This window comes from Centrocercus urophasianus, unplaced genomic scaffold, assembly GCF_019232065.1.
Source record: "Centrocercus urophasianus isolate 14NV4802_14NV808 unplaced genomic scaffold, USGS_Curo_1.0 seq_11, whole genome shotgun sequence".
Taxonomy (NCBI): domain Eukaryota; kingdom Metazoa; phylum Chordata; class Aves; order Galliformes; family Phasianidae; genus Centrocercus; species Centrocercus urophasianus.
Genome location: NW_024884253.1, coordinates 89,936,669 through 89,963,089, shown reverse-complemented (window position 1 = coordinate 89,963,089; position 26,421 = coordinate 89,936,669). Strand labels below are relative to the sequence as shown.

Genomic DNA, 26,421 nt, shown 5'->3' with positions numbered 1-26,421 from the left:
TTCCATGATTCTTCCCTAAGAAATATCACCAAGACAGGCCAGGCTGTCCTGTACAAGTGAACTGTAGGGCTCTGTCGTTTAGTTCTGGGGCACTTACATTAGGGGATTCATCTGCCAATCTGATTGGGACAGCAAAAAATCAAGCAAGGCAGAAAGATCATTTTCCAACTCACTTAGACTCAGAAGAGCACCTATGCCCAAACCTTAAAAGCTTCTTAGACATCTGGGTGTTCAACCCACTTCCTCTTTGCCTCTTTAAATAACTGAAGTTTGTAATTAAGAAAAGGCCCGTAACAGTTTTATTCTACTAAGGGTCCTTAAACAAGAATACTGAATGTGCTCAAAGTCCATACTTAAGAATGGAATATAGTTTATGCTTAGTTAAGCAAAGAAATTCACCAACACTTCAACACTGTCATTAAGGGAAGCAGATAAGCAGATCAGAAGAAAGCTAGCAATCACATGGTGTTTACTCCATCTCCGAGGCAGTGTGACACTGGAAGTACAGAAAATGCCATTCTTGTTCCACTGAAAATGCATTCAGGGATTATTATTTTTTTAAATAAAGACAGACCATGTTGCTATTTCAATCATCTCTCCTCAGATTAATATAAAGCTGCAGCAAAGATGACTTTTATACAATTTGTAAGAAAACTTTTCACTTGCATACAAATGGTGGAAGAGATAGCAGAAAGGACAATAAAGCTACTGTGAAAGCCTTATCCAGCTAGATTCTTTCTAAACAGAACAAAGTCCCCAGGAAAGTAAAAGCCCAAGTAGCATGATGAGCTTTGCATATTGCTACCATCCCTTTTCCGTATGTAAACTTCTACCTAAGGCACAGCTCTTACCTCACAGCTGCTTCACACAGCTCCCTACAAGAGCAGAGTTGCACTGGAAAACTTACTGTGTCTGTATTGAAGTGTTATCATATTAAGGATTATGTAAGGAATTTAAACAACATACATGCACTACCTGTGGTTGCAGTACAGTTTCATAACCACTTCAAAGATCTGAATGAGTTTTCTGATGAATACTACCCACAGGCAATTAAACTAAGCACAGAAGATGCAGTAGGACACAAAAATATCCACATTACTTCACACCAAATGCATTAAGGAAGAGCTCTGTACAAGTCCTGTACAGCACGACTTTGTAACACCTAACCCGAAATTCCGCTGTGTATAAACTTGATTTCCTCACTCTGTAAAAAAAACAGTGATGTCCACAGTGGAAAGAAAATAATGTGGTGGCAAAAAGGAAGACTTCAGAAGAAGATCCCTTGAGTTTCTGTCTGACTTAGTTGAAGATGCAAACTGAAACAAACTTTCATCCCAGATTTAGCCCCTTGCTAAGAGGTAACTACATGTACTGATGCACTTCATTCTTGGAAAGAAAGAAACAAAACCAAAACTTAAAATAAGAAGCCTCATTTATTTGGTTCTAATATGTTCACATTAAAATGCAATAAAATGTTGGTTCTGACACTGTATAGAACTCAAGCAAATTCTCTATGTGGATGATTGCACAGTTTTCATGCAAAGCAACAGCGGTTGATATGAGAAACACTCTTTTGTAGCCACATCGGTAGGTGAAAGTAATAGTTTTTCCTCTCCTGGACCAAACATAGAACAAGATGGAAAGGAGATGGAAGAAGAGAGAAGAAATCACAGAGCAAAAAATATATATATATTCAGCCACGTTAAATCAATCTCTTCCAATTTTGTTAAGAAAACAAAGGAGAACAAGAGTATATGATGGTTTCACACTAAGCTCCACCACACTTCTCTTTCGATCCCCCTCCTCAAAACATCACAAGGAGAACATATGATGAATAAAGGCTCAAAGGTTGAGGTAAGGACAGGGAGATCACTCACCAATTACCATCACAGACAAGAAAGACTTTGCATGGGGAGATTAATGCAATTTATTGCCAAATAATAACAGACTAGACTACAGACTGGAACAGTGAGGACTCAAAGCAATTTGAAACACCTTCCTTCATCACCCATCTATTCTACCTCCTTCAAGCGGTGCAAGGGAACAGAGAATGGAAACTGCTGTCAGTCCGTAACACTTCAGCTCTGCTATTCCTTCATCTTTACTCTCATCCCCTGCTCCATCGTGGGATCCATCCCACGGGATGCTGTCCCTCCCAAACAGATCCAATGGGGGCTTCCCACAGTTCTTCAAGAACTGCTGCAACGTGGGTTTGTATCACAGGCCCATCCTTCAGGAGCAGACTGACAGGTCTGAGACTTCCTGCTCCACCACATGCTCCTCTCTACTGGCTGCAGCTCTAGGGCCTGCTCCTGGCTCATCCAGGCAGTAGCTACATCTAGCCCTACTGTCTGTAGACACCACTTTCTTATGAATCCCACAGTCTTCCAGCTTTATACATCCCCTGTTTTCCCAAACAAGGATAGTCATTCCTAGTGCATTAGTTGGTAACTCTCTTCTCTTCTCCTACAACCTGCTCACATGCATCCACGTTCTGAGTACCAGTCTGTGGGAAGTAGCTAGTAAATATTTCAGGCACTGCATCAATAGAGCAATATTAACCAGTGCAAAATACACTAGATGAGAATGAGAATGCACAGCTGAAAAAAATGCCAACAGCCTACCAGTAAGACTGTCTTCTAAGTGGCTGGCTGTGCATGAGCTACAGAAAAAAGAAAAAAATCCCTGAGAGAAGATGCATCTCGGCTTGTCTAATAAGTTATCAGTATAAAGAGAAAAGCCTCCAGCTCTTTCAGATGTAACAGAAGAAAACTAAAAGTTCTCAATTAACAGAAAATTGTCTGTAATTATCTTCCTCGCAGTAAGTTCACTAGAAATCTGTGGGCACTATTATAGATGCAACTAAAGAGATGGCCTGAGTTGTAGAAAAAACATCATTGCTACCCAAGAAAACAAAACTGTACCCCTAATAAAGAAACCTCTGTGAAAGCCTCCTGCCTATATACATATGCAGCCAAGGATCAGAACTCTTAACATTCTGCATCTGACACCAGAAGCTGCAATGCTGAACTACAGACAACAATGGAAAACAAAAGCAACGTACACAAGACGACATCATGAAACAGATGTTCATTTACTGCAATAGAGCTGTTCTGAATGGAATAATGAATTGGTGAAGACCATGCTTTCAAGTCTTTCCTTCTGCTTCTTTTAAATGTCAATTTCATCTTTACAGAGGTGAATCAAATACCTGCACCACAGAGTTAACTTTACATATCTCCCACAACTTATTTCAGCATCAAAGAAACTTGACATCTCTAATGAAATGACAAAGGATCCCAAAAATTCTTTTGTTCTTTCCTTGCTTTACTTATTTCAGAGACTGTGATAAAAGTATATTTATAAGTGCTATCAGTATGGAAATATGCAATACTTCCCATTTGCAGAAATTTCTACATCACTTAGCAGATCAAAATCTACTGCACTAAATGCATTTACTACCACTTGTACCATTAACGCTACAGCAGCAATGATAACATTGCTGGGAAGGGATATTTCATTTGTTTTGTGAGTAACTCGGCACACTTGGACAAATTAAGGCAAAAGGATAGCATACGGACCACAACACAAAAACTTACACTTTTCTTGCTAAAAGTCTACAAAGATTTTAATATTTCTCTTTAATTCTCCACTACTTGACTTCAAAATAAGGAACAGAGTCCATTTCACTGTATCTGTACAAAAGGGAGGGGAATGGGAAGGAGGGCACAACACTACGCAGCTAGGAATCCTAATCAAATACAATTTCACACAGTGCAGAAACCAAAGTTTGAGCACTGAAAAAGGCTATCAAAGACTTTGTGAGGATGTAATAACAATGAACAACCACAGAAAAGACTATAAGTAAATAAATCAGGCCAAGTAAAGGAAAAATAAATAAATAAAATGCAATTACTTACGGTTCTGGTTACATGATTTTCAAAGGCTTCCAAGTTATTTGCCTGCAAATGAGAAAAACAAACTTCATTTTTCCAGCTAATGTAAACACGTGCTAAGAAAGTCCATCCAGTGTATTCAAACAACAAATGAAACGATGTGTTCAGAAGTACACGTGTTCTACAGTATTAATAATCCAACTAACTCTCAAACACATGCAGAACACAAATTGGTTTTACATTGTCACTCCCTGAATTCACAGCTTTTCAGCCAACATTCAGCACTGAGGGTACTTTACAAGTTACAACATACACAGAAAGCAAGGTATGAATTCGTGTATTCCCTTGTACTTCAGCCTTCCGCTCTTTGCCTTTCTGTGGAACAGAACACGTGTGGGTGTTGATAAAAGTGAACCACAGAGGCACATTCTAAGTACTCTGTAAAATCTATGTTCACAGATTTAAAACACATTAAGTTCTATCTGTTGGAGTTTAAAATAAACATTTCTTAAAATTCAGAATCTACTACTATGAAAATACGACAGGAAAAAAAATCACCAGAGGTAAAACCATCCATCAGTACATTATTTTAAATTACAACAATCCTTTTGCTAAAAGGAACTTATTTTCTCTCAAACACTGTTACAGTATTTAGTATTCAAACTTCTGTTGCCCTTCTTTATTCCCCTTGGTTTTTTCTTTATATCGTGATGTATTTTCACTAAAATTCACCTTCTGAAAAAATGTTTGCACATTTCCCTCATAAATGAAAGTATGAGAGTCTTTAAACAAGTAAAAATGAGATATGTAATTAGTCTGAAAGCATTTAGCTACTTTTTGACTCCACTACTCACTTCTTCAGCAATTTCTCATGGTATGGTCTCCTCCTCCAACAAAAGAAAACAAAGCACTTTTCTTGGACAATTACCTTTACTCCATTTCCCTCCTCTTTTGGGATAGGCCAGACAACAGCCCGACTCAATGTTCAAAAGCAGGCGTTGTGTTTCTTAGGAGGGACTTTAAGGTGAAAACCTTTGACTTTTCTTCACAAGCAGACAAGAGGTTTGCATACTTTAGGAAAATAGGGTTAAGCAAAACAAAACAAACAAACAAAACAAAACAAAAACAACAGAAATACACCTCCTAATTTCTCCCTCCACCCTCAATTTGTATCAAAATGACTTAAGTTGCCACTTCGGTAAGATAAGTGAACAAAGTTTACAAAACACAGACAGTTGGGCAAGTGTCCTCTCAGCCTTTCTGTATTACCACAGTTGGTTATAAAATGCGATGTTTAAATGGCTGTTTTACAGCTGTACAGATTTTTTTGCTAAAAGGTTGGGAGAAAAAAAAAAAAAAAAAAAAAAAAACAGAGGTTAGAAGAGCAATTTCTCTGGTAAAGATCTCAACTATGCCTTGAAATTGACAAGCCACGTAGCAGAAAGGACTATTCAATCAGTAGTCAATTCACGATAAGAAACCGTATAGGCTAAGAGGCTCAGGCTTCACATCACATTTCCTTAATGCAAGACGTACAACAGGGCACGTGATGGGTCCTGAGGAATTAAGATTTAATTTTCTTTATCCTTTTTTAAAGAACACTGCCATGATGGATGAAGAAAACATAAGTAGAAGAGACAAACCTACCACTTTCACAGTACATCTGAGATTATCATAGAAGAATTCCAGATTTTAAAAACTACCTCAAAATAACACCCTTTCTTTGGCTTTCCCCTTATTCTTACATTTTTTAAGTGTTGCATGAAATCAAAAGCATTTGGAGCTCTGAGTTAAGGATCTAAGCCTCCTCTCTTTTCTTGCTGTATTGCGTAAGACAATTTTTTAAAAGTGCATTTGTTACCAATTACTTAAAAACGTTGAATTTAGAAGATCAAAAACTTCTTACTCTTTCAAAACAAGTTTCAGAAAAGACTGTTAAACTTTGATATTTATAACATTTTAGGAGAACAGTTACACAGACTAATAAAGCTCTCACATACAAAGACAACGACCATGCATCATGGCATCTTTGCCAGTTTTTCTCTTTAAAATCCTTGGGTCATGCAGTACATATTTCCAATGAAAGACAATAGCCACAAACAAACCAATGCTTCTCCATGAAATAAAATGAAGTCCATCAGAAAAACACTTATTTTGCTAAACATCTGCCTTGAAATAGAAGAGTACAACTAAAATCATCCACCTTTCTCTAGTCAAATATGTGTGTGACAACTAAAGCAAGTAGTATTTGAACACTAAGCAGCCGCTTTATATTGGAGCAATTGCTGCACTGGGTTAATGTGTGACAGCTCTGATGTTTCTACAAAACTTCAAGAGAAACGGTAAGGAAGGGCCTCTTTGGAAACAGAAAACAAAGCTGAAAATCACAGAATAACAGAAATACAGAAAGGTTTGGGTTGGAAGGGACCTTTAAGACTGTCTATTTCTAGCCCCCCTGCTACAGGCAGGGACACCTCCCATTAGACCAGGCTGCTCAAAGCCCCATCCAGCCTGGCCTTGAATGCTTCCAGGGTGGGGGCATCCACATCATCTCTGGGCAGCCTGTTCCAGCCTCACCACCTCCACAGTGAAGAGTTTCTTCCTAATATCTAGTGTATATCTACCCTCTTCAGCCTAAAACCATTTCCCCTCTTCCAGTCACTACATGTCCTTCTAAAATGTCCCTCTCTAGCTTTCCTGCTGGGAGGAAACGAAGTACCCTTCAGGTACTGGAAGGCTGCTATGAGGTCCACCCAGAGCCTTCCCTTCTGAAGGCTGAAGAGCCCCAGCTTTCTCAGCCTGTTCTTGTAGAGAAGGTTCTCCAGCCGTCTGGTCATCTTTGTGGCTCTGCTCTGAACCAGCTCCAAGAGCTGTCAGACAGCTACAGTCCTTCTTGTGTTGGGGGTCCCAGAACTGGACACAGTTCTCCAGGTGGCGTCTCACAAGAGCAGAGCAGAGGGGCAAAATCACCTCCCTCAGCCTGCTGGTCACATTTCTCTTGATGCATCCCAGGGTACAGCTGGGTTGCAAGAACACATTGCCAGAGTCTTTCAACAACTGACACTCCCAAATTCAAATCTGACCTCAACCCATTCTCCACCCTATGTTTGCTGGATTGTCACAATCCAGATGCAGGACCTTACACTTCGCCTTGTTGAACTTCAGGAATTTGGCAGGGGCTCACCTCTCAAACCTGTCCAAGTCCCTCTGGTTGGCATCCTTTCCCTCTGTTGTGTCAACTGCAGCACTCAGCTTGCCGTCATCTGCAAACTTGTTAAGGATGCCCTTGATTCCACTGCCCCTGTTGCCTACAAAGATGTTAAATGGCACTGTGCTAGCACCAATCCCTGAGGAGCACCACTCATCACTGGCCTCCTCTTGGATCTCAAGCTGTTGACTGCAACTATCTCAGTCTGTGACCATCCAGCCAATTCCTTATCCAGTGAGTGATCCGTCCATCAAATCCATTTTTCTCCACATTGATGACTAGGATGCCTGACACTGTCTTGCACGATGCTTTGCACAAGTCCAGGGAAGTGATGTCAGTTGCTCCTGATATCCTGATTCAGCCTTCTCCAGGCTAATCAGTCCCAGTTCTCTCAGACCTTTTTCATAAGGGCCCCTAATAATCATTTTTTGGCCTTCCACTGGACTCACTCCAGCAGTTGCCTTTCTTTTTGACCAGAGGAGCAGTATTCCAGAGAGGGCCTCACCAAAGCAGAATAGAGGGGGAGGAGAACCTCTCTCAACCTGCTGGCCACACAGTTTTTTTAAACACACCCCAGGACACCATTGGATTTCTTGGCCACTAGAACACGCTCACGGTCAACCTGTTATTCACCAGACAGCTAGGTCCTTCTCTGCAGAGCTCCTTTCCAGAAGGTCAGCTTTACTGATGCACATCATTGTTCTTCCCTAGGAGTAGGACTCCATACTTCCCTTGTTGAACCTCATAAACCCAATTCTTTAGCCTGGAGAGTCACAGAAGATTGTACTTCAGAAACAGAATCCCTCACCAGATACATTTTATCTGTGTACAAGACAGGCTCCTAATTCAAAAATATTACTACATGGAAGAATATTAAACAGAATTCCAACCTTCTTCATGACTAGAAGTAGTAAATAATTCGTGGACCAAGTAAATCTCTGGTTTCATCTCTGCCAGTAAACTAAAATAGGTCTGGCCACTTTTACCATCCACACTGTTTTAATCTTCAGGTCACAAAGTAACCTGGGCCCAGGTTACCTAGGAACCACTGTTCACATAAACTGCAATTAGTAACAGTAATGAGTGGTATCGTATTCTACAAGTTGCTGTATGTTTAAAATTGTTGCTGAATCACAGGGACAATTTTTTCATGTTAGAATCAACATTCAGGCTCTATATACAACAAAAAAAGGAAAAAGCAACCACAGTTGTCAGTACACATCTGAAACTGTGAGCTGCAAACTTAAGAGCTGCTTATAATACTAGTAATAACGTCATACAGAATTCTCAGACTGTAACATGGATTAATTCATAGAAATACCGTGTCAAAATGAGGAAAGACCTTTCATACATTCATACTCACATTTCTCACATACTCACTCACAGACTCACATTTGGATTTTGTTTTCCAGCCTTTCTTTTAGTGAACAATAATTAAGAAAAGCATGGACCAGTGCTTTCATGGCACCTTTCTGCTTCCACAACTCATGGTAACACATCACTGCCTGCATTTTGCAAGCAGGGAAATCAAGACAAAAATGTGCAGTGAGTTGCCCAATTTATACAGCAAAGCAGAAATGAGATGTATGATTCATAGCCACCAGTGGCTGCATCACATACTTAAAAACACATAGTTCCAGTTGAAACTTAGGAATCAGCTGTTGAGTGCCTAGTCCTGGTAATGACGCTAGCAAGCAGCAGCACTAGTTCAACAAATAACAGTTACATGCCATCTTTGGGCAGTATTCATGTTATCAATACAGCTAAAATAACCAAATTCAGCCTGAAAAAGCTCACCTGCTTTTTTAAAAAGACAATGTAGGAAGACAACTACACGTGAACGCTGCTGCACCATGGACAAATCACCTTAGGAACAATCAACAGCAGAAAATACTTGATCCAGAAAATCCACAGCTTTGCAAAACGCTCAATGAAACAATAAGATTGCTGCATGGGATAGAGCACACTAATAAGCTTCAGGATTACGCCCTGTACTTACTGTGCCTTCACAGGAGAAAGTGGATTGCATAGTACTGAGGAGACCATAGGTGGTTATGGGAATAACCTGATCTATAACCTAATAAAACTTGATGGCTATCACAAGAGCTGACAATACTTACCAGTTTGTAGTTGCTCTGAAGAAGGCAAGGTGTCACCACCTACAAAAAATAATAATAATAATAATAATAATAAAATAAGGGGAAAAAAAATCTTCCTCTGCAATTGACTTAATTCTATAGACTGAGCTCCCTCAATACTGTCCAATCTAGTTATTGTCAACGGGACACTAAGAGGACCAGGTGCAGAACTGTAGTGTCCACAACTGAGCACAGATACATTACTTGCCCTCAGCTTCCTGAACAGTCAGAAAACACTGTGTGTGCCATGCTGACATTTCCATAAGCAGCAAAACAGGTTCAAGAGTAACCCATTCCTTCAGGTATACACGTAGGAAAGCATCAATAGCTTTCTCCATCACAACTATCCAGCTTTTTTAGCATTCTTCTATGATCACTCAGTTTTAAATTAATAAACAGCTCCTCCACTTTTTCAGGAGACCAGAACATCAGCAATTCACTTAACCTTATCTTTCTTCTCAATTTTGTTATGGCGTATGGGCTGAGCAGAGCAAGTAGCTTACTCTGTGGACCCACTTAATTTCACAGGCTTTACTCCAAAGATCCAGAGACACAAAACTGCAAGTAACCACATCTGTGAGGAGGCAAGTAAATATACATCACATTCTCTATCATTTGAAAACACCTTTACACAACATGTAGACTAATAAGTCACTTTCACCTGAATAAATATTTTAAGTTCACTAAAGTTAAAACACTTGCTAAGAACAGTTTGTTCTATGTACACGACAACAAGAATTTTGAACATTTATCAAGAAAGAAAGAAAGCCAGCTGAAGTATGACCAACTAGAATTACCTGATGACCTAGAGAAACGGATCATTAACTTATTTCTACAGACCCACACAGAAGGCTCCACCAGACCTCACACACGTATTCAAATGACTGTAGCTAATCAATTTACTCTTTTCAGCTGAGCCTCAGTAATAGTCATCAAGCGTACTAAATTATTTTGTGATTAATCCTCACAAATGCCATTTCAGTTAACACATCCAACTTCACAGCTGTGACTCTCCTGGACAGGCTCACCTCTCACCCCAGCAGAGGAGATCCTGAAACTCTATAACAACACTTGAAATAAAAACAGGCTCATTAAGGAATTGTTGGTGAGCTTTAAGTCATACCAAATGGAGTGGTTCACTAAACAGAAGGGCTCCAATGTGGAATTTATAACCCTTAGATTAATAAAATAGAAGATATAGTTTATAGAATACAGCAAGCTACAAGGATGAAAAGAAATATCCAGTCCTGGTATGCATAACAAACAAAAAGAAGCAGACCTGACTACATCATAACAATATGTTCAGGACCGGAACCATCTTTAAGCCACCAGTATAGAACGTATAACTTCCAAGCAAGGAACATTTTTGTCTCGTAAAGCGAGTCTTATTAAAGTTCAGTAAAGAAACATGATCAAATTCTTCTTCAAGTTCAGTATCTGACTGCAGCTCTAAGCATTCCACAAGAAAATGTACAAGTAAAGTATTAATATCAACTGAAACAGAGTCACAATTATACCAAAAAATCGATGACTTATTGTGGGGGAAACCTGAAATCTATTCGCAAATTTCTGAATCAGAATGAAAACCAACATTGCCTATTTTTTGCTCTGCAGACTGCTCTGTTTAGCCAGCATAGCAAAATGCAGAAAACAGTTTACCATAACGTGAGCTTGCGTTGACCTAAATTTCATTTTGAACATTGTTGTATTCTGAACTTATGTATAGCACTGATAAGTTGATTTTCACACTGCAGCACATGTTTAATTAATTGAAATGATAATCAAATCTACCAAAACTACTAAACCTGTGAGCCGTGTTCTGATCTGCACTGGGGAACAAAAAGTGTGGCCAGCAAATCGATGAAGGGGATCCTCTGCTCTGCCCTGGTGAGAACACATCTGGAACACTGTGTCCACTTCGGGGCTATGTGCACTGAAACAAGAGAGGGATCTTCTAGAAAGAGTCCAACAGATGGCCACAGAGATGATTAAGGGCCTTGAGCATCTCTCCTGTATGAAGAAAGGCTGAAAGATCTCATACTCCTGAGTCTGGAGAAGGATAGGAGAGGATGTCATTAATGTTTACGGATATCTCAAGTGTGGAAGTCAAATTGATGGAGGCAGATCTTCTTTATGGCATGCAGTAATAGAACAAGAGGCAAGAGGCAGAAGTTGGAACACAGAAAGTTCCATTCAAACACAAGAAGAACCTATTTACTGCGAAAGTGATGGAGCAGTGGACAGGTTGCTGAAGGAACACTCTTCCTTCATCCCCAATTCTTCAATTTTTGGTTTCTGTTTTCTTTTGAGTTGGCATTAGGTAGGTATATTAATATAACTACCTAACAATGTCATCATTGACAATACGTCTCTTACTAATCTACATGCAGGTTTCAATACAACTGAGTGTGTGCCAGGTGTGAGAGGTGGAGTAAGCACTGCACTGTGCCCTACCCACATCTTGGTGTCAGCTCAGACAGTGCCAATCACACACTGACGGTTTGGTTGTTGTTGAGTAAGGGCTGCATACCTGGGGCAAGGCCAGGTCACTTGGCAGGAAAGAGCTGCTGCCATGAAGGCATAACATCAGGGGGTGGCCCACATCACTACTAACTGTCCCGGCTGTATGTTGGCCAGAGGTTGGGCATGCCTGATTTAGAAGGAAGTATACATCTAGAAAGCAAAACTGCAGAACTTCACTTGAATATCAGAGCAAAGACAGAAAGGGGGAAAAAAAAGAAAAATGTAAATCCCTCATTCATTGGCTTTAAAGAATTACATATACTGCTAGTAACTACACAAAACAACAAACTTCAAATTTTCTGATCCTCACTGAAGCTGGAGCTAACCCAAAGAAAGATACAATCAAGAGGTTTGTCAGCTTTCAACATATAGGCTATGAATATATTCAGTAGAACAAAATACTTAGAGGCCCTGCACTTTCACATACTCACTCATAAAAGAAAAAATAGAACTAGGGAAATTCCCAAGTCTGGCTTTTAAAAACAGGTAGAAACTCAGTGCCACTCCATCTCCACGTGACATACAGACACGTAAGCCCGTCCATAAATAACAAGGTAAATAACTGAAGGTCAAATAACCTGTTCTTGCATATATAATTCAGCATATGCAGAAAACACATTCCTAGTTGATACCTCCAGAATCAAGTCTTACATTGAAGAAGTCCTATCTTGATGGAAAAACGATTTAAAACAATTTCCATAACAATTCTGATTCCAATGAATTGGCAAGTAATTTTCCTTCATACAACTGTAACACCAGTCACATGAGTTAATGAGTAACTAACCAATACAAGATAAATAGTAAGTCAAACAAGAAAAAATGTCAACAAATGGCATGATAAGTGGCACTAAGGAAATAAAACATATCCCCACTTGCTCTATCAGAACCACAATCAGTACTCCCTCACAGCTGCACAACAGGCCATTTGCTTGGATAACCTCTACTTACATTTCAGTATATTTTTCACTTCTCCGTGTGTCTTTCACATTGCACTTCTCCTTTTTTCTCTTCTTTTTATGAAAAGTAGTGGCCTTTCAGAGCAAGAACCATCTTCAAAGAATGAGCCAGCTATTATCAAGCCTGCATTTCAAAGTCCAAATCTCAAATACTATCATATCTCTACTTCAAAATTCATACAACTTAACCATTTAGCTATAATGACTCACATAGTCATTTCAGTATAGATTACCAGGCTGATCAAGCATGACTTCCTCTTGCTGAATCCTTGCTGGCTATTCCTGATTCTCTTGCCCTTCACGTGCCTGGAAATGGTTTATACGATTAGTTTCAGCAGCTCCCAGAAATCAGCAAGGCTGACCAATGCACTAGTGTGTCTTACTTCTTGCCCTTCTTGAAGGGCATTTACCCTCCTCCAGACCTCAAGCACTTGCAAGCACCATAATTGACCAAGCTTATCAAGAGTGGCCTCACAATGACATCAGCCAGCTAGATCGGTGATCATGGATGCACTCTATGTTTGCGTGCTCAGTTTGCTTGACTATTCCCTGATCTGATCCATTTCCAACAAGGATACATCTTCCAAGCTGCACCTCTTCTTCCTGGTCTCAGGGATTCCTGACGTTTGTCTTTCTAGTGAAGTCCAAGTCAAAGAAAGCATTAATTACCTAAGTCTTTTCTTTCTTTCATTCTTTCTAACTAGGGCTCACATTTCATTCAGCACTATTGCTGCGGTTTAACCTAGCAGGTAGCTCAGCACCACACAGTCACTCATTCGCTCCTCCCACTGGGCTGGGGGAGAGAATCATAAGGAAAAAACAAAGTAGAACTCATGGATTGAGATAAAACTGTGTACTGAGGCAGAAAAAAAGAAAATGATAATAGTTGTGACTGTATTATACAAGTATATATGAATGCATGTAACAAGTGATGCAAGAACAATTGCTCACTACCTGCCAACCAAAGCCCAGCTAGCCCAAAAACAGCAGAACAGGGAGAGATGAACTCCCACCCCTCTCAAAACTTTCCTCCCACATGATGGTATACGGTATGGAATATCCCTCTGGCCAGCTTAAGTCAGCTGTCCTGATTCTGTCTTCTCCCAGCATCTTGAGTGCTCTTTTTCTCCCAGACTCTTGTGCCTCCCCCCACTTCGTTGGTAGCACGGTAGGGGAAAGTAAGAAAACCGAAGTGTACAGCACTGCTCAGCAACAGCTGGAAACATCAGTGTGTTATTGTTTTTCTCCTAACAAACAAACAAACAAAATACGATGAATGAAATTCTGTTTCACCTGAAATTAAAACAACTACCTATACTTAATCTTCATCTGGTCACTTACATTTTCAGAAGCCCTTCTCGGTTCTAATGAAAAAAAAAAACAAAAAACAAAAAACATCGAGTGTAGTATTCAAAAAAAAAAATACTTTTTAAAAAGTAATTGTACTCTCGAACTTTGTAATATGCCTTAGGAGACAATTCTAAAGGGCAAAGGAACCCAGAATGCCCGGACATCACTCAAGAATGAATTCATGAAGGCATAAGAGATGACTATGCCCACATGCCAAATGACAAACTAGCAGGGAAGAACTTTCACATAACTCTAGTCATTTTAACAAATTTCTTTCCTTTCAAAAGGCACGGTAAGAGTATCTCACAAGTGCATTCTAAATGTATCTTCAGTTTTGTAGCTGTTCAAAAGAGACAACAAAATGGCACAGAATGTTCCCCTATAATTTTTTATCATCAAAACTTTTATTTTATTTTATTTTTTTTGGCACGCTACTTGGCTCCGGAAGCAGGAAAGTGCCGCAGCCGGTTGAGGGGCTGTCCGGGAGGAGCTGCCGGGTGCCACTGACCGCGTAGCAGGTCTGACGTCGCGCGGTCACAGCCAGGAGCAGCGGCAGGATCAGTCCCTGCATAGATAAAACCTTCCACTAGGGAGCGGAGCAACCCAGGAGCGGCGTGAACAGGATGGACAAGCCGGGCACAGCACGGCAGATCCCGCTAGCAGGGAGGGCGAGGACAGAATGTGCGTGCTCAGGAAACCGGCTCACCTAATGGCTGCCTCCCGCACAGCTAATCTAACCGTGGTCTCCACTAGGCAGAAAGCTCTGGCAATTCAGATGGATGCCCACCTAAAAATGAGGCAGTCCACGTCTGTGGCTGCAGCGAATGCCCGAGCCTGCCGCTGCCGGTGAAGGGCAGCAGGCATTCCACCCGCATGAGGTGTGCACAGATGGATGGTCTGCTCGGCACAGTGGCAAAGCTCAAGGAGGAGATGGAGAGATTAAGGAGTTAGAGTGAAAGCAGTAGATTGGTGGAGTAACTCCCTGCTGCATGCGTGAGAAAGACACCAGGGTGAATACCCCCAGAACAGTGGTAGGCCCCCACCCCAGCCACTGTTGAGCAGAGACAACAGAATAAAAGGAGAAGAAACAGGTCCCATCCCAACCCACCTCAGTTCCCAGGTGCCCCAACATAACGGGTTTGAGGCTCTAGAACTTGAGAGAGGAGTAAGTGAGGATGTGGTGGGAGGACCACATTCAAGGTTCTCTGGGGCAAGGTGGTCAACTGCACATCTCAGGACAGTCTCTGTCAGGAAAGACAGAAAGGTTACTTCACAGGTGTCTCCTTTCGGAGAGGAACAGAGGGCCTATATGTCAGCCCAGCCCAATTGCAGGGAAGCGTGCTGCCTCCCTGGGGCCCGGGCGAGGGAGATTTCTAGGAATCCTCCCGGTCTGATTATTATTATCCTGAATTGATAGCTCAGGCTGGCAGTGATGAAGTGACTGAGAAAAGCCTGAGGATTACCAAAAAAGACCTCAGGGGAATGGGCCGGTTAGTGGATAGCCTGGAAGTATAGGTCACATTTTCCTCTATCCCTTCAAGGGCAGGGAACGAGAGGAGCAGGAAAACCCATCTCATAAATATGTGGCTGACAGGCTGGTGCAAACGCAAGAACTTTGGTTTTTTTGACCATGTGGTGGTTTACTTGGCACTTGGCCCGGTGGCAGCTGATGGATGTCACTTGTCTCAAAGAGGGAAATGGATCCTAGCCGAGGAGCTGGCAAAGCTTGTGGAGAGGGCTTAAAGCTAGACATGGAAGGGGAAGGGATAAAACCAGGCCCAATAGAGCTGAGCCTAGGGGAACAAAGACTGGGTTGGTGCTGAGGTATGGGGCTCAGCTGAAGTGCATCTACACCAACGGGTGCATGGACAACAAGTGGGAGAAGCTGGATGCACAGTGCAGCAGGCCAACTATGACTTAGCTGCCCTTATGGAAATGTTGTGGGATTGCTTCCATGACTGGATGGCTATAAGCTCTTCAGAAGGGACAGGTAAGAAAGTAAGGATGGTGGCATAGCCCTCTAAGTTAGAGAGTGTTTTGATATTGAGCTAGGAGGTTGGGAATTGTAAGGTTGACTCTATGGGAAAGGATCAGAGGGACGGCCAACAAGGCAGGCATCATGATTGGGGTCTGTTACATATCACCTAACCAAGAGACAGATGATGTGTTCTATGAAAAGCTCACAAAAGGTTCATGACAGCCAGTCCTTGGTCTCATGGGGGACCTGAGCTTCCCTTACGTTTCCTGGAAAGACAAGACAGCACAGAAGAAGCAGTCCAGAAGGTTTCTAGAGTGTATGGAAGATAAGCTGACAAGAGAGCCTACCAGGGCAGGTGTCTTGCTAGACCTGCTGTTCACAGAGAAGAACTAGTGGAAGATGTAGAGGTTGGGGGCTATCTTGGACAGAGTGACCATGAAACGGTAGATTTCTTGCTGAAGTCAGGAGGGTGGGGGTGGCAGCAAAACTGCTACTTTAGGCTTCCAAAGGGCAGATTTTGAACTCTTCAGAACACTGGTAGAAAGTGTCCCTTGGGATTCAGTCCTGAAAGGTAAAGGGGTCCAGGAAGCCTGGTCACTCCTCAAGAAGGAAGTCTTAAAGGTACAGGAGCAGGCTGTCCCTGTCTGCCATAAGATGAGCCATCACAAAAGACAAGTGTGGATGAACAGGGAACTTTTCATGAAGCTCTGGGAGAAAAAGAAAATCTTTCTCCTGTAGAAGAAAGGACAGGAAACTCAGGAAGAATACGAAGTTGTTAGGATGCGCATTGAGAAAATTAGAGAGGCCGAAGTCCGACTTGAACTCAATTTGGCTGCTGGTATAAAAGAGAACAAAAGAATTCTTTACAAATACATTAACAGAAAGAGGAGGGCTAAGCAGAATCTCCTTCCTTTACTAGATGCGGCAGGGAACATGACCACCGAGTTTAAGGAAAAGGCTGAGGTTCTCAATGCATTCTTTAAAGCTGTCTTTGAAAGTCATACCCATTGTTGTTGGAGTACTCTACCCCCTGACCTGGACGTCTGGGATGGGGAGCAGAATAAACCCCCACAATTCTTGTGAAAACTGTCAGAAACTTACTACTCCACCTGGACTGCCACAAGTCCATGGGGCCAGGTGGGATCCACCTGAGGATGCTGAGGAAGCCAGCAGAGGTGATAACCAAGCTCCTTTCTATCATCTTTCAGCATTCCCGGTCACCTGGAGAGGTCCCAGAGGATTGTGGAGGCTTGCCAGTGTGACTCCCATCTGTAAGAAGGGTCATAAGGAGAATTTGGGGAACTACAGGCCCATCAGCCTGACCTCAGTGCCAGGTAAGGTTATGGAGAAGATCATCCTTAGGGAGATCATAGGGCACGAGCAGGACAACCAGGCAATCAGGCCTAGCAAGCATGGGTTCATGAAAGGCAGGTTCTGTTTGACCAACCTGATCTCCTTCTATGACCAGGTAACCCACCTGGCAGATGAGGGAAAGGCTGCTGATGTAGTCTTCAGCAAATCCTTCAGTACTGTCTTCCACAGTATTCTCCTGGAGAAGGTGGCAGCCCTTAGCTTGGACAGACACGCTCATCACAGGGTAAAAAACTGGCTGGATGGCTCAGCCCAGAGAGTGGTGGTGAATGGAGTTAAATCCAGCTGGCTACTGGTTACAAGCTGGTGAGGGGCCTCGAGCACAGGCCTTATGAGGAGCAGCTGAGGAAGTTGGGATTGTTCAGTCTGGAGGAGGCTCAGTGTGACCTTACTTCTCTCTACATCTATCTGAAGGAACACTGTCGGGAGGTGGGTTGGCCTCTTCCCCCATGTATCTAGCAATAGGACTAGAGAGAATGGCCTCAAGTTGCACTGGGGAGATTCAGGTTGGACGTTAGGAAATACTTCTCTGAGACACTGGTGAGGCATTAGAACAGGCTGCCCAGGGAGGCAGTGGAGTCACTGACCTTGGGGGTGTTCAAGAAACATTTAGATGATGTACAGTTCAGTGGGAAATACTGGTGATAAGTGGATGGTTGGTCTGGATGATTTTAAGAGGTCTTTTCCAGCCTTGGTGATTCTATGATTCTGTACTCCTGTCAAACAGGTTTGTTTGTTTGCTTATTTGTTACCAGGACTACACTTGCTTTACAAGGCTTTAACTGTCTGAGGTATTTTAAGGACTTTCTTCAACAAGGCATCAGAAGACACATGAAGTGCCCTTCTGTAAATAATTTCTAGTGAAGCACTGTTATAACACAGGTAGTAAAAGCAAATTCTAATGAAGCCTAGACATTTCAGCTTGCCGATATAAAACACGCAAGAGCTTCTACTGGAGAAGACATATTACTCACTTCCTCATTATGTGTTTAAAAAACATTTTTGTTATTCATGTGGTCTGTAGTGAAGTTTCCATTCTTTCGTTAAGTCAGTAAGGCAACTGTTCATAATCAAATGCAGGGGTTGCTCCAATCTTAGAGAATCAGTATTGCAAGAGGGAATTCATGTACTTCCAGGCCATAGCAATCAAGTACACTACAACAAACAGACATATCATGGGGACACTGTGAATGCTACCAAAATACTGCTTTAAGAAAGCAGTGGTATATTTTGGTAAGCTACCTGATTTCCTGTCCACCAGAGACATAGTTTAACAAACTGTGTAACATAAAAATGAGAGCATTCCAAGCAACAATAATGTAAAACACATCATTTCTGAGATCTCTGATCCCACGTTAGAGGGCTAAAAAATCGTTACGTCTCTTCAAAAAAATTCAAAATTAAAATTTACAAATCAAAATACAAGGATCAGATCCAGACAGAAAACAACTGGACAAAAGTGATCCATTTTCAGGGCACAGGAATGAAAACCAAACAAAAAAAAAACTCCTAAAACATCTTGATGCTTTCCAGTAGAAAATTTACATCTGCTGTGAAAATATAGCCCACTCATGTTTTCATGGTGAACAAAGGAAAAACTGAAGTAGTTTTGTTTCCTTTGCTCAGTACCATCTTATTTTCCTCTTGCCAACTACTAGAATTTGTAAAGAAACAGGGTTTGAATTTGTTCACGTACCACATAGGTCTTGCTAACATAGCCAACTACCTGAAAACGAGACTGAATTAGCCTTCCTGTCTAAATACACTAGTGTATTTTTCAAGTACTTTTCCAGTTTTGGAAAGCCCCAGCAAATTAACTGCTAAACACACAAGCCTGCAGCACAGCATTTCTGCTACTTAAAGAATGCAATGTTTGTGCCCCTAGAAAGCACCTTCAAGTCTTATGCCACTGAATAGCTTACAGTTCTGATTGAATCAGAAGGCTTATTCATTGAACAGCTCGCTACAGTACACTGTAACTAAACCAGTAAAGTATTTTGCAGGCAGGAGGATCTGCAAAATACTGCTATTGAGGGCTATCAGGAAAACTAATGACTGCTCTGAGTTGCAACTATCAGTTACAAAATTCACACAGTAATCTCAACTTCAACTGCGAACATTTTTATTCTAGTCCAATGCTAAGCAGCATTAAAAGTGTTGCATGCATGCTAATATAACATGCTAATTACTTCCCATGAGGGGAAAAAAAAACTCATTAGAATCTTAAGCCTTACTGAACGTGTCCCTATGTACAGATTCCTACAAAAATGCATCAACTACAGAGGTTCACATAGTTGTCCCCTACAACCAACATGGCACAAGTTTTCATTTAATGCCTTGATTCCTTCTACCCAAAATCTGAGATAGTTAAGTAGAAAGTATACTCCTCCAATCATGCACACTGATTCTTATATATATATATTTTTTTTTAATTATTATTATTATTAAAGGAAAAAGCAAAGCAAAAAAACTCACATGAACCTTTTGAGAAGCAAAGTCACCGTATTTAGTCCACAGCTGCTCGTGGCAGTGCTGACCTACGCTTTCAACTGTCGTATTAACTAAGTCATAGAAGCTGACAGTGGTTTGCTGGTACTCAAAACAATTTTCTTCAAGGTTGCTCGATTATTTTTAAAACAGAGTTTTATTGTGAAGTCACTTACAAATTAACACACACCGAGTATTCAGTGAAAGGGTTTTACCAAAAAAGCCTACTTTCTGGGGAAGTTTGAAACATTAAGCTGTATTCCTTGTGCAAATGCACATAAATATGAAAATTAGAGCATCAAGAGAGAAATACATAAAGATTTTAAACTGCCTCTACACAAGTAGCAACCCTTTTTAAAAAGTGATACACATTTTTAACATCTTAAAAGTTGGATTTCTGTATTAACTTTGTATTATTTAAAACACTCAAAGAGAAATTCTTTCCACTCTTCTGAACAGATATTGAATTTCCTAACCTTGGGAGCATCAAATTAAATAGAAAAGAAATAATTATCACTCTCAAAGAGAAAGAACATTGGCAGCTGTTTGAGAAATGACAACACCGAAAATACAGTCGCTTCCCTCTCAAAACTGATCAAGTATCAGCATGATGATACCAACCCAAGCCGTCCAACACTTTATGAGCACTCATCAAAAATACGGCAGAGATGAGATGTCAGAAACACGGTAATCCTGGAAATCTCAGTGATTTTTTTCATGTGAAGAGGAAGTGCCCCTAGGCTGCTACTCTTTACTCGCTTCAGCCATCAACCTCTTCCCTGGTCTCATCTTCTTAATGAAACTAGTAATCTAGAACGATCCAATTCATTTAACTTTTTAAGCATTGGACTACTTGTCAAAATGCACTTTCTTAAAGCATTAAGTGTAAAGCGGTGCCCCCTTACACGCTTTCTGCTTCTGCACTGAACACAGAAGCAGCACACTGCAATCAGGGCATACAGAACACTGCATACAGCTTGCGAAGCCACCAGCTTTCTGCTCACGTAACAATACAGAACTAGAAGCAGCATCTCTGTAATGCTATACTGTACACTATCAGCAGGCAGGGAAGAACTTTTAAACACAGTCTACTTTCAGACCTCCTTCTGAAAACCAAACAAAACCACGCACGCACACCAGAAATTAGGATTTAAGCTAGGTATCTGATACAGGAGGAATAAAAGACAAAGTGAAGGAAATGTGTAAAACACATTAGATTCACTATTCTGAAGAAGAAGGAAGGTAAAGGCAAGGTATTTTTTTCTTTTAATTTGGATATCACTTACAAGAGCAGAAAGAAAACAAACTAATCCACAACCAAAATTAAATACAGTTTGACTCATAACTGACAACAGCGCATTGTCCACAACTCAATTCCGAATAGTTACCACACTGTTTAAAGGATGGATGAGCTGAACTAAGCAGATATATTTCTCTATAAAAGGAGAAGGATCTTTCCTTCCTGCTTCAGAAACACCAGGAAAATTGTTGTATCACAGTGCACAATACATTCCTTTCCTAAGCATTTTTCTCCCTGGACCATGAAGAGCTGCTGATTCTCCCTGTGGGGAATGAAAGGTACCTGCCTTCATGGTCACCCACTCAAAGGGCCAGAGACCAGCCCTACCACCTCAGTGAGGCTGCCCCAAGTAAACACAAAGTTTATTCATAAAACAGACCGGGTGACAGAAGTTTACCGAGCCTTTTAAAATGCCAATACGCTTTGAGCTCTACATCTCGTAACTGAAAATAGATGACCGATACATCTATTTTTTATTTCTTTTTTTTACTTCCTCCTTCCCTCTCTTATTTTCACAATACACAATGAACATGTATCCAAGGACTAAAACCAGCTGTCGCTCCTGGCTTAGTTTTATTACAATGATTACTGTCAATTTCCCCATTGCAGCACAGCTCATAACATTTTTACAGTAACTTAAACTGTTGTTTTTGTTTTTTACATTTCTGTGCATTTCTTTTTATAATCATGTTCATTTTTCCTTTACTATGAGAGTCTACGAAAGAAATGAACAATGCAGTGAGGGATGCAGGACAGCCTCACTCCTATTCTCTAAACTTTTTAAGCTATTGCTGATCAAAGAAAATGGGAAAACAGGGTCGAGGGGAGAATTATAATATCTCAAATACAAATGCCACGAAAATGAGAATCCGACAAAAAAAATGTGGCCTTTGAGCAAAGCAGCAGGACAAAATGTCATGCCTGAGTTTATACCTTTTATGATTGCAATTTTGGCAGCTTCATAAGTGACAAAACACTAAAAATAACCCATACATCTTACTTGTCTATTAAAAAATAAACTACAGAATCTGAAGGTAATGAATTGCTTGACCTAGCTTTAACAGCATTCAACTGGCACGCTACAGCTCAGAACATGAGTCTATCTGAACAAGGATTTTAGATCACTAAGACAAAATCTTGAAGCTTTGATTAAGTCTGCACTCCACTGAGATGTCTAAATAGCTCCTTAAAAGGCAAAGAAGGAAGAGTGTTGAATCAAACTCATAGAAATCAATTAATCCTGTTGGAGAAGAAAAACAGAGCCATGTGGATTAGTGTATTGGACACCAGGTCAGACTGGCAAAGTATCGCACTGCATTATGTACAAAATAATGGCTCAAGCAAGGCAAAATTACCTTCCAGGTTGAGTTGAGGAGATATGTAACACTCAGTACAAAAACTGAAGTAAGGCACTGCTGAATGACACCACTGATCCAGCAAAAGACTTCAACAAATAGTCAAGCTTACCGATATTAAGATAATTTAAGCATTTGCTTACAAGCTTGATAAAATCAGTCAGCTCAAGAGGGACTTCTCATCACATTAAAAATGTGTCAAAAAAATCATGTGTCTTACTAATGTATCAAGTTTTTGAGGCTCAGAGCAGTGCTGTCATTGCTCAGCACTCACAATGCACACCAAACTGAGGAACTGAGGCCCATTGAGCGCTGTATGCAAAATAAACTGATTGAGAAGCTGCACCTGAGTTCAAGCACACGCCAAGATCTCTCACGTTGCACTGGCAGAGACACAGCAAACAACTTCACAGACAGGTTATGAGAGTTCAGTGACTTCTTCAGAGAAGAGTGATCTACTAAACCCTTTATGGCAGAGCCCATCCATAGTTCCATTGCTCCAGGACATGATTAGATTACTTCAGTGCTCAGAAACCTGTCTGCTTTTCACCTAAACAAACCTATCTGGAAAACTTGTTCACATACTTGTAAATAATCACTTTTTCAAGTAGAAAACAACTTCTGTTTTGAATTTTTGGATCCTAAATTTCATTAATTTATCCCCCAGCCACATCTCCACATTTCCCTTCTTGACTAAATTGCAGATAATAATTCGACAGAGGTGGATCTCTCTCCAGGTTTTACATTCAGATGCCCATTCTGTATGCATTTGTTTTTCTCCACAGACAATACCAATACCGTGTGTGTGTGTGTTTGTAGTTGTTTTAAATTAACCTCAAAGACTGACACAGCTGGGGCTGTTCAGCTTGGAGAAGAGAAGGCTCTGAGAAGAGCTGATAGCAGCTTTTCAGTATCTAAAGGGGGCTGTAAGAAATAAGGGGACAGACTCTTCAGCAGGGTCTGCTGTGACAGGACAAGGGGAAATGGTTTCAGACTAAAAGAGGGGAGATTTAGAATAAGGAATGTAGTATAAGAAGCATTGTTCCCTACAGTAAGGGTGGAGAGGCAATGGAGCAATTTACCCACAGATGTGGCAGATGTCTCATCTCTGGAAACATTCAAAGTCAGGCAGCACCGAGCAACCTGACCTAGCAGTTTATCTCCCTGATCACTGCAGGGAAGTTGGACTAGATGACCTTTAAGATTCCCCAAATTGCCAGATCAATCTCCAAGTTTTTCACTGGGCAGAGTTCTTCACTTGAATTTACTCATACTCATGTTTTAGTGTTTTGGAAACACTAAAACAAAGAAATTTTTCCACAAAGCTAAACATCAAGTCAACAATACAGGCAACTGAAATAGATCCGTGTTCTCCAAAAGTCAAGTAGCCTAATTATAAAAATAAGTGTAACCTTCATTCAAAGCAAATACCAGTCTTGTTAAAAGCAGGGAACATTATCCCAAGAGAATAAAACAAAGTAACCCCCTCCAACAACACAAAATTTACACATTAGCACTCCTTGGACATCTCTGATTTACACAGATCAAGAGATGAGGAAATTTTAAGTCATCTGAGACCATGGAAGTACTTATGCTGTTGGCAGCTGACATTACGTGACGAGGAACTTTACACCTACAGCTTGTCTGATACTTGTACAACACCATATGAACTCCATTTTGGTCTTTCTGGCAATTTTTCAGATCTCTACAAAAACATAGAAACATTTCACTTGATACCAGTATGTAAAATGATTTTTACTCTACAAAATTAATCATGGAAAAAAATGCAAAGACAGTATGAAAAGAAGCCTTAAATGAAAAATCAATCCTTTAGAAAAAAGGATTTGACTCTTCCAGTTTGATTTTCTTTCATATTTATTTGTTTTAACAAAACAAATTAATGTAAATGTAAATCTTGAGTGTTACTTTTTTTTTTCCCCACTGTTAAAAGTGATATGTTGAAACAATTGTAGAAACAACCCTTCCTCTCACTTTTTATTCATGCTTACACAGTTCTTGTTCTATACTGTACGACGTGGAAACCATTCCCATTATTCAACTACTTGTGTAATGTATCAGAAGAAGAACTCATCCACTAGCAAATATACATAATAAAATAAAAAATATTTTTAACTTTAAAAAACTAATATTTTTAAAAATAATATTTTAATTCCACATTTACAACTGTATACATACAAGGAATAGACAACTAATCCTTGACTAGCATGATGTTTATTTTCCCTTCAGATACTCATGTCTTAGCTCGGTTAATTTTGCCATAGCAACATTTTTCGGAACCCACAAAAATTATTCATACATAACATAAGTGCAAGTCAAAAAAAAAAAAAAAAAAAAAACCAAGGAGCTTTATTTTTTAAATGTTGATGAGTGTTTTTGTTATGCAAACCACAGAAGAAACTGAACTCTGGATGTGTTCAATATTTATTTGATCTTTCCCATTCAGATGTCTTTAAATCATAAAAAAAGATGGAATGCTAAGTGCAAGGGTTGTTGCTCCCACCTCTTCCTTTCAAGACTGCTCCTGCACGTAGTGGAAAACATTCTGACTTTCAGCAGCCATAAAATATCTCTTTTCCTTTATATAGATTTGTGCTGTCCTGATACTCAATATCTACCTTTCAATATTCAACATCTACTTTCAAGTCAGAAACAATTACAACTCACCAAGCTTTGAAAACGTGCCCTGAGTAATTATAGTTGATTTAACCTAATGGCCAACAAAATCCAAGACAATATAAAACAGTGAGAAGGAAAAAAAGGAAGCCAGCTTTCTTTTTTGTAGAGTACAAGATAAACTAGGAGGCTGAGCTGGGTATTTCCTGATGAAAAAGGCACTCATTTTTTAAAAATATCAAAAATTCAGTTATGAAACTGAACTTGCTGGATTCAATTTACAGTACACGCTGAACCTAAATGTTCTCGTATTTTTCTTAAACCACCACTAAAAGTTTCCATTAAATCCTGTTGCTGTAAACTTTAGATACACACCCCAAACTCATATTTTTCTTTTCCTGGTAGAAGAGCGTAGTTTGTATTTGGCCCAACTTTCTGTTTCCAACTTGAAACTTGTCCTCTTGTGGGAGGAATGAGTAGCTTTATTGCAGAAGTTACACTATACTTGTTTTACCTTAATGACAAAATAACAGCAAAAAGTTGCTTTTTTTTCCTGTCAACTTGGCATCTGATTTAATAATCATCATCATGACACAACTTCTACAGTCCAAACTTCAGATACACGTGGACTGTCAACAAAGAGAGAGAAATAAATAGGCTTACCTTCTCTTCACATTTCCTGTGGCAGGCATACTTGCAAACTAAAATGAAAGCAAAGATAATATATGAGTAAAAGAGCAGGTGGATTCTCTCTTTTTTTTTCTTTAGATCAATCTTTTACTGGAAACACAGCCAATCATAAATCTTCAGATAAAACAGTATTTACATAATAATAATAATAAAAAAAGAGAAGTATAATAGAACGTAGGTTTTATCCTTTCCTGAAAGTGCAACTACAGTAATGTTATCATAGAACCATTACAGTTGGAAAAGATCTCCAAGATCACACAGCCTGACCACCCAGCTATCACCAGCACTACCCACTATGCCTACCTGCCACACCTACCTTTTCCTTGGAAACAAAAAGGGATGGGGATTTCATCACCTCTCTGGACAGCACATTCCAACCTCTCACCATCCTGTGAAGAAATTTTTCCTAATGTCCAGCCTCAATCTCCCCTGGCACCACTTGAGGCCACTCCTTCTTGTACTGTCACTAGTTATGTGGACGAAGAGGCCTACCTCCACCTCACCACAACATCCTTTCAGGTATTCACAGAGAGCA

At 40.3% G+C, this 26,421-nt stretch overlaps 1 protein-coding gene across 9 annotated transcripts in view; it reads right to left on the bottom strand.

Annotated features, from left to right (window-relative positions):
- Nucleotides 1–26,421, bottom strand: part of TNS3 (tensin 3) — a 210,993-nt gene that overhangs the window by 108,302 nt on the left and 76,270 nt on the right. For 7 of the 9 annotated variants that reach the window (XM_042839564.1, XM_042839604.1, XM_042839609.1 and 4 more), the window contains exons 3-5: nucleotides 25,860–25,897; nucleotides 9,225–9,263; nucleotides 3,921–3,962 (exon numbers count right to left, since the gene is read on the bottom strand). In XM_042839564.1, the coding sequence (XP_042695498.1) occupies nucleotides 3,921–3,962; nucleotides 9,225–9,263; nucleotides 25,860–25,897 (119 nt within the window). Of the gene's footprint in view, nucleotides 1–3,920; nucleotides 3,963–9,224; nucleotides 9,264–12,713; nucleotides 13,419–25,859; nucleotides 25,898–26,421 lie in introns of those variants that run through there. The other 2 variants (XM_042839584.1, XM_042839578.1) reach the window with 2 other exon arrangements.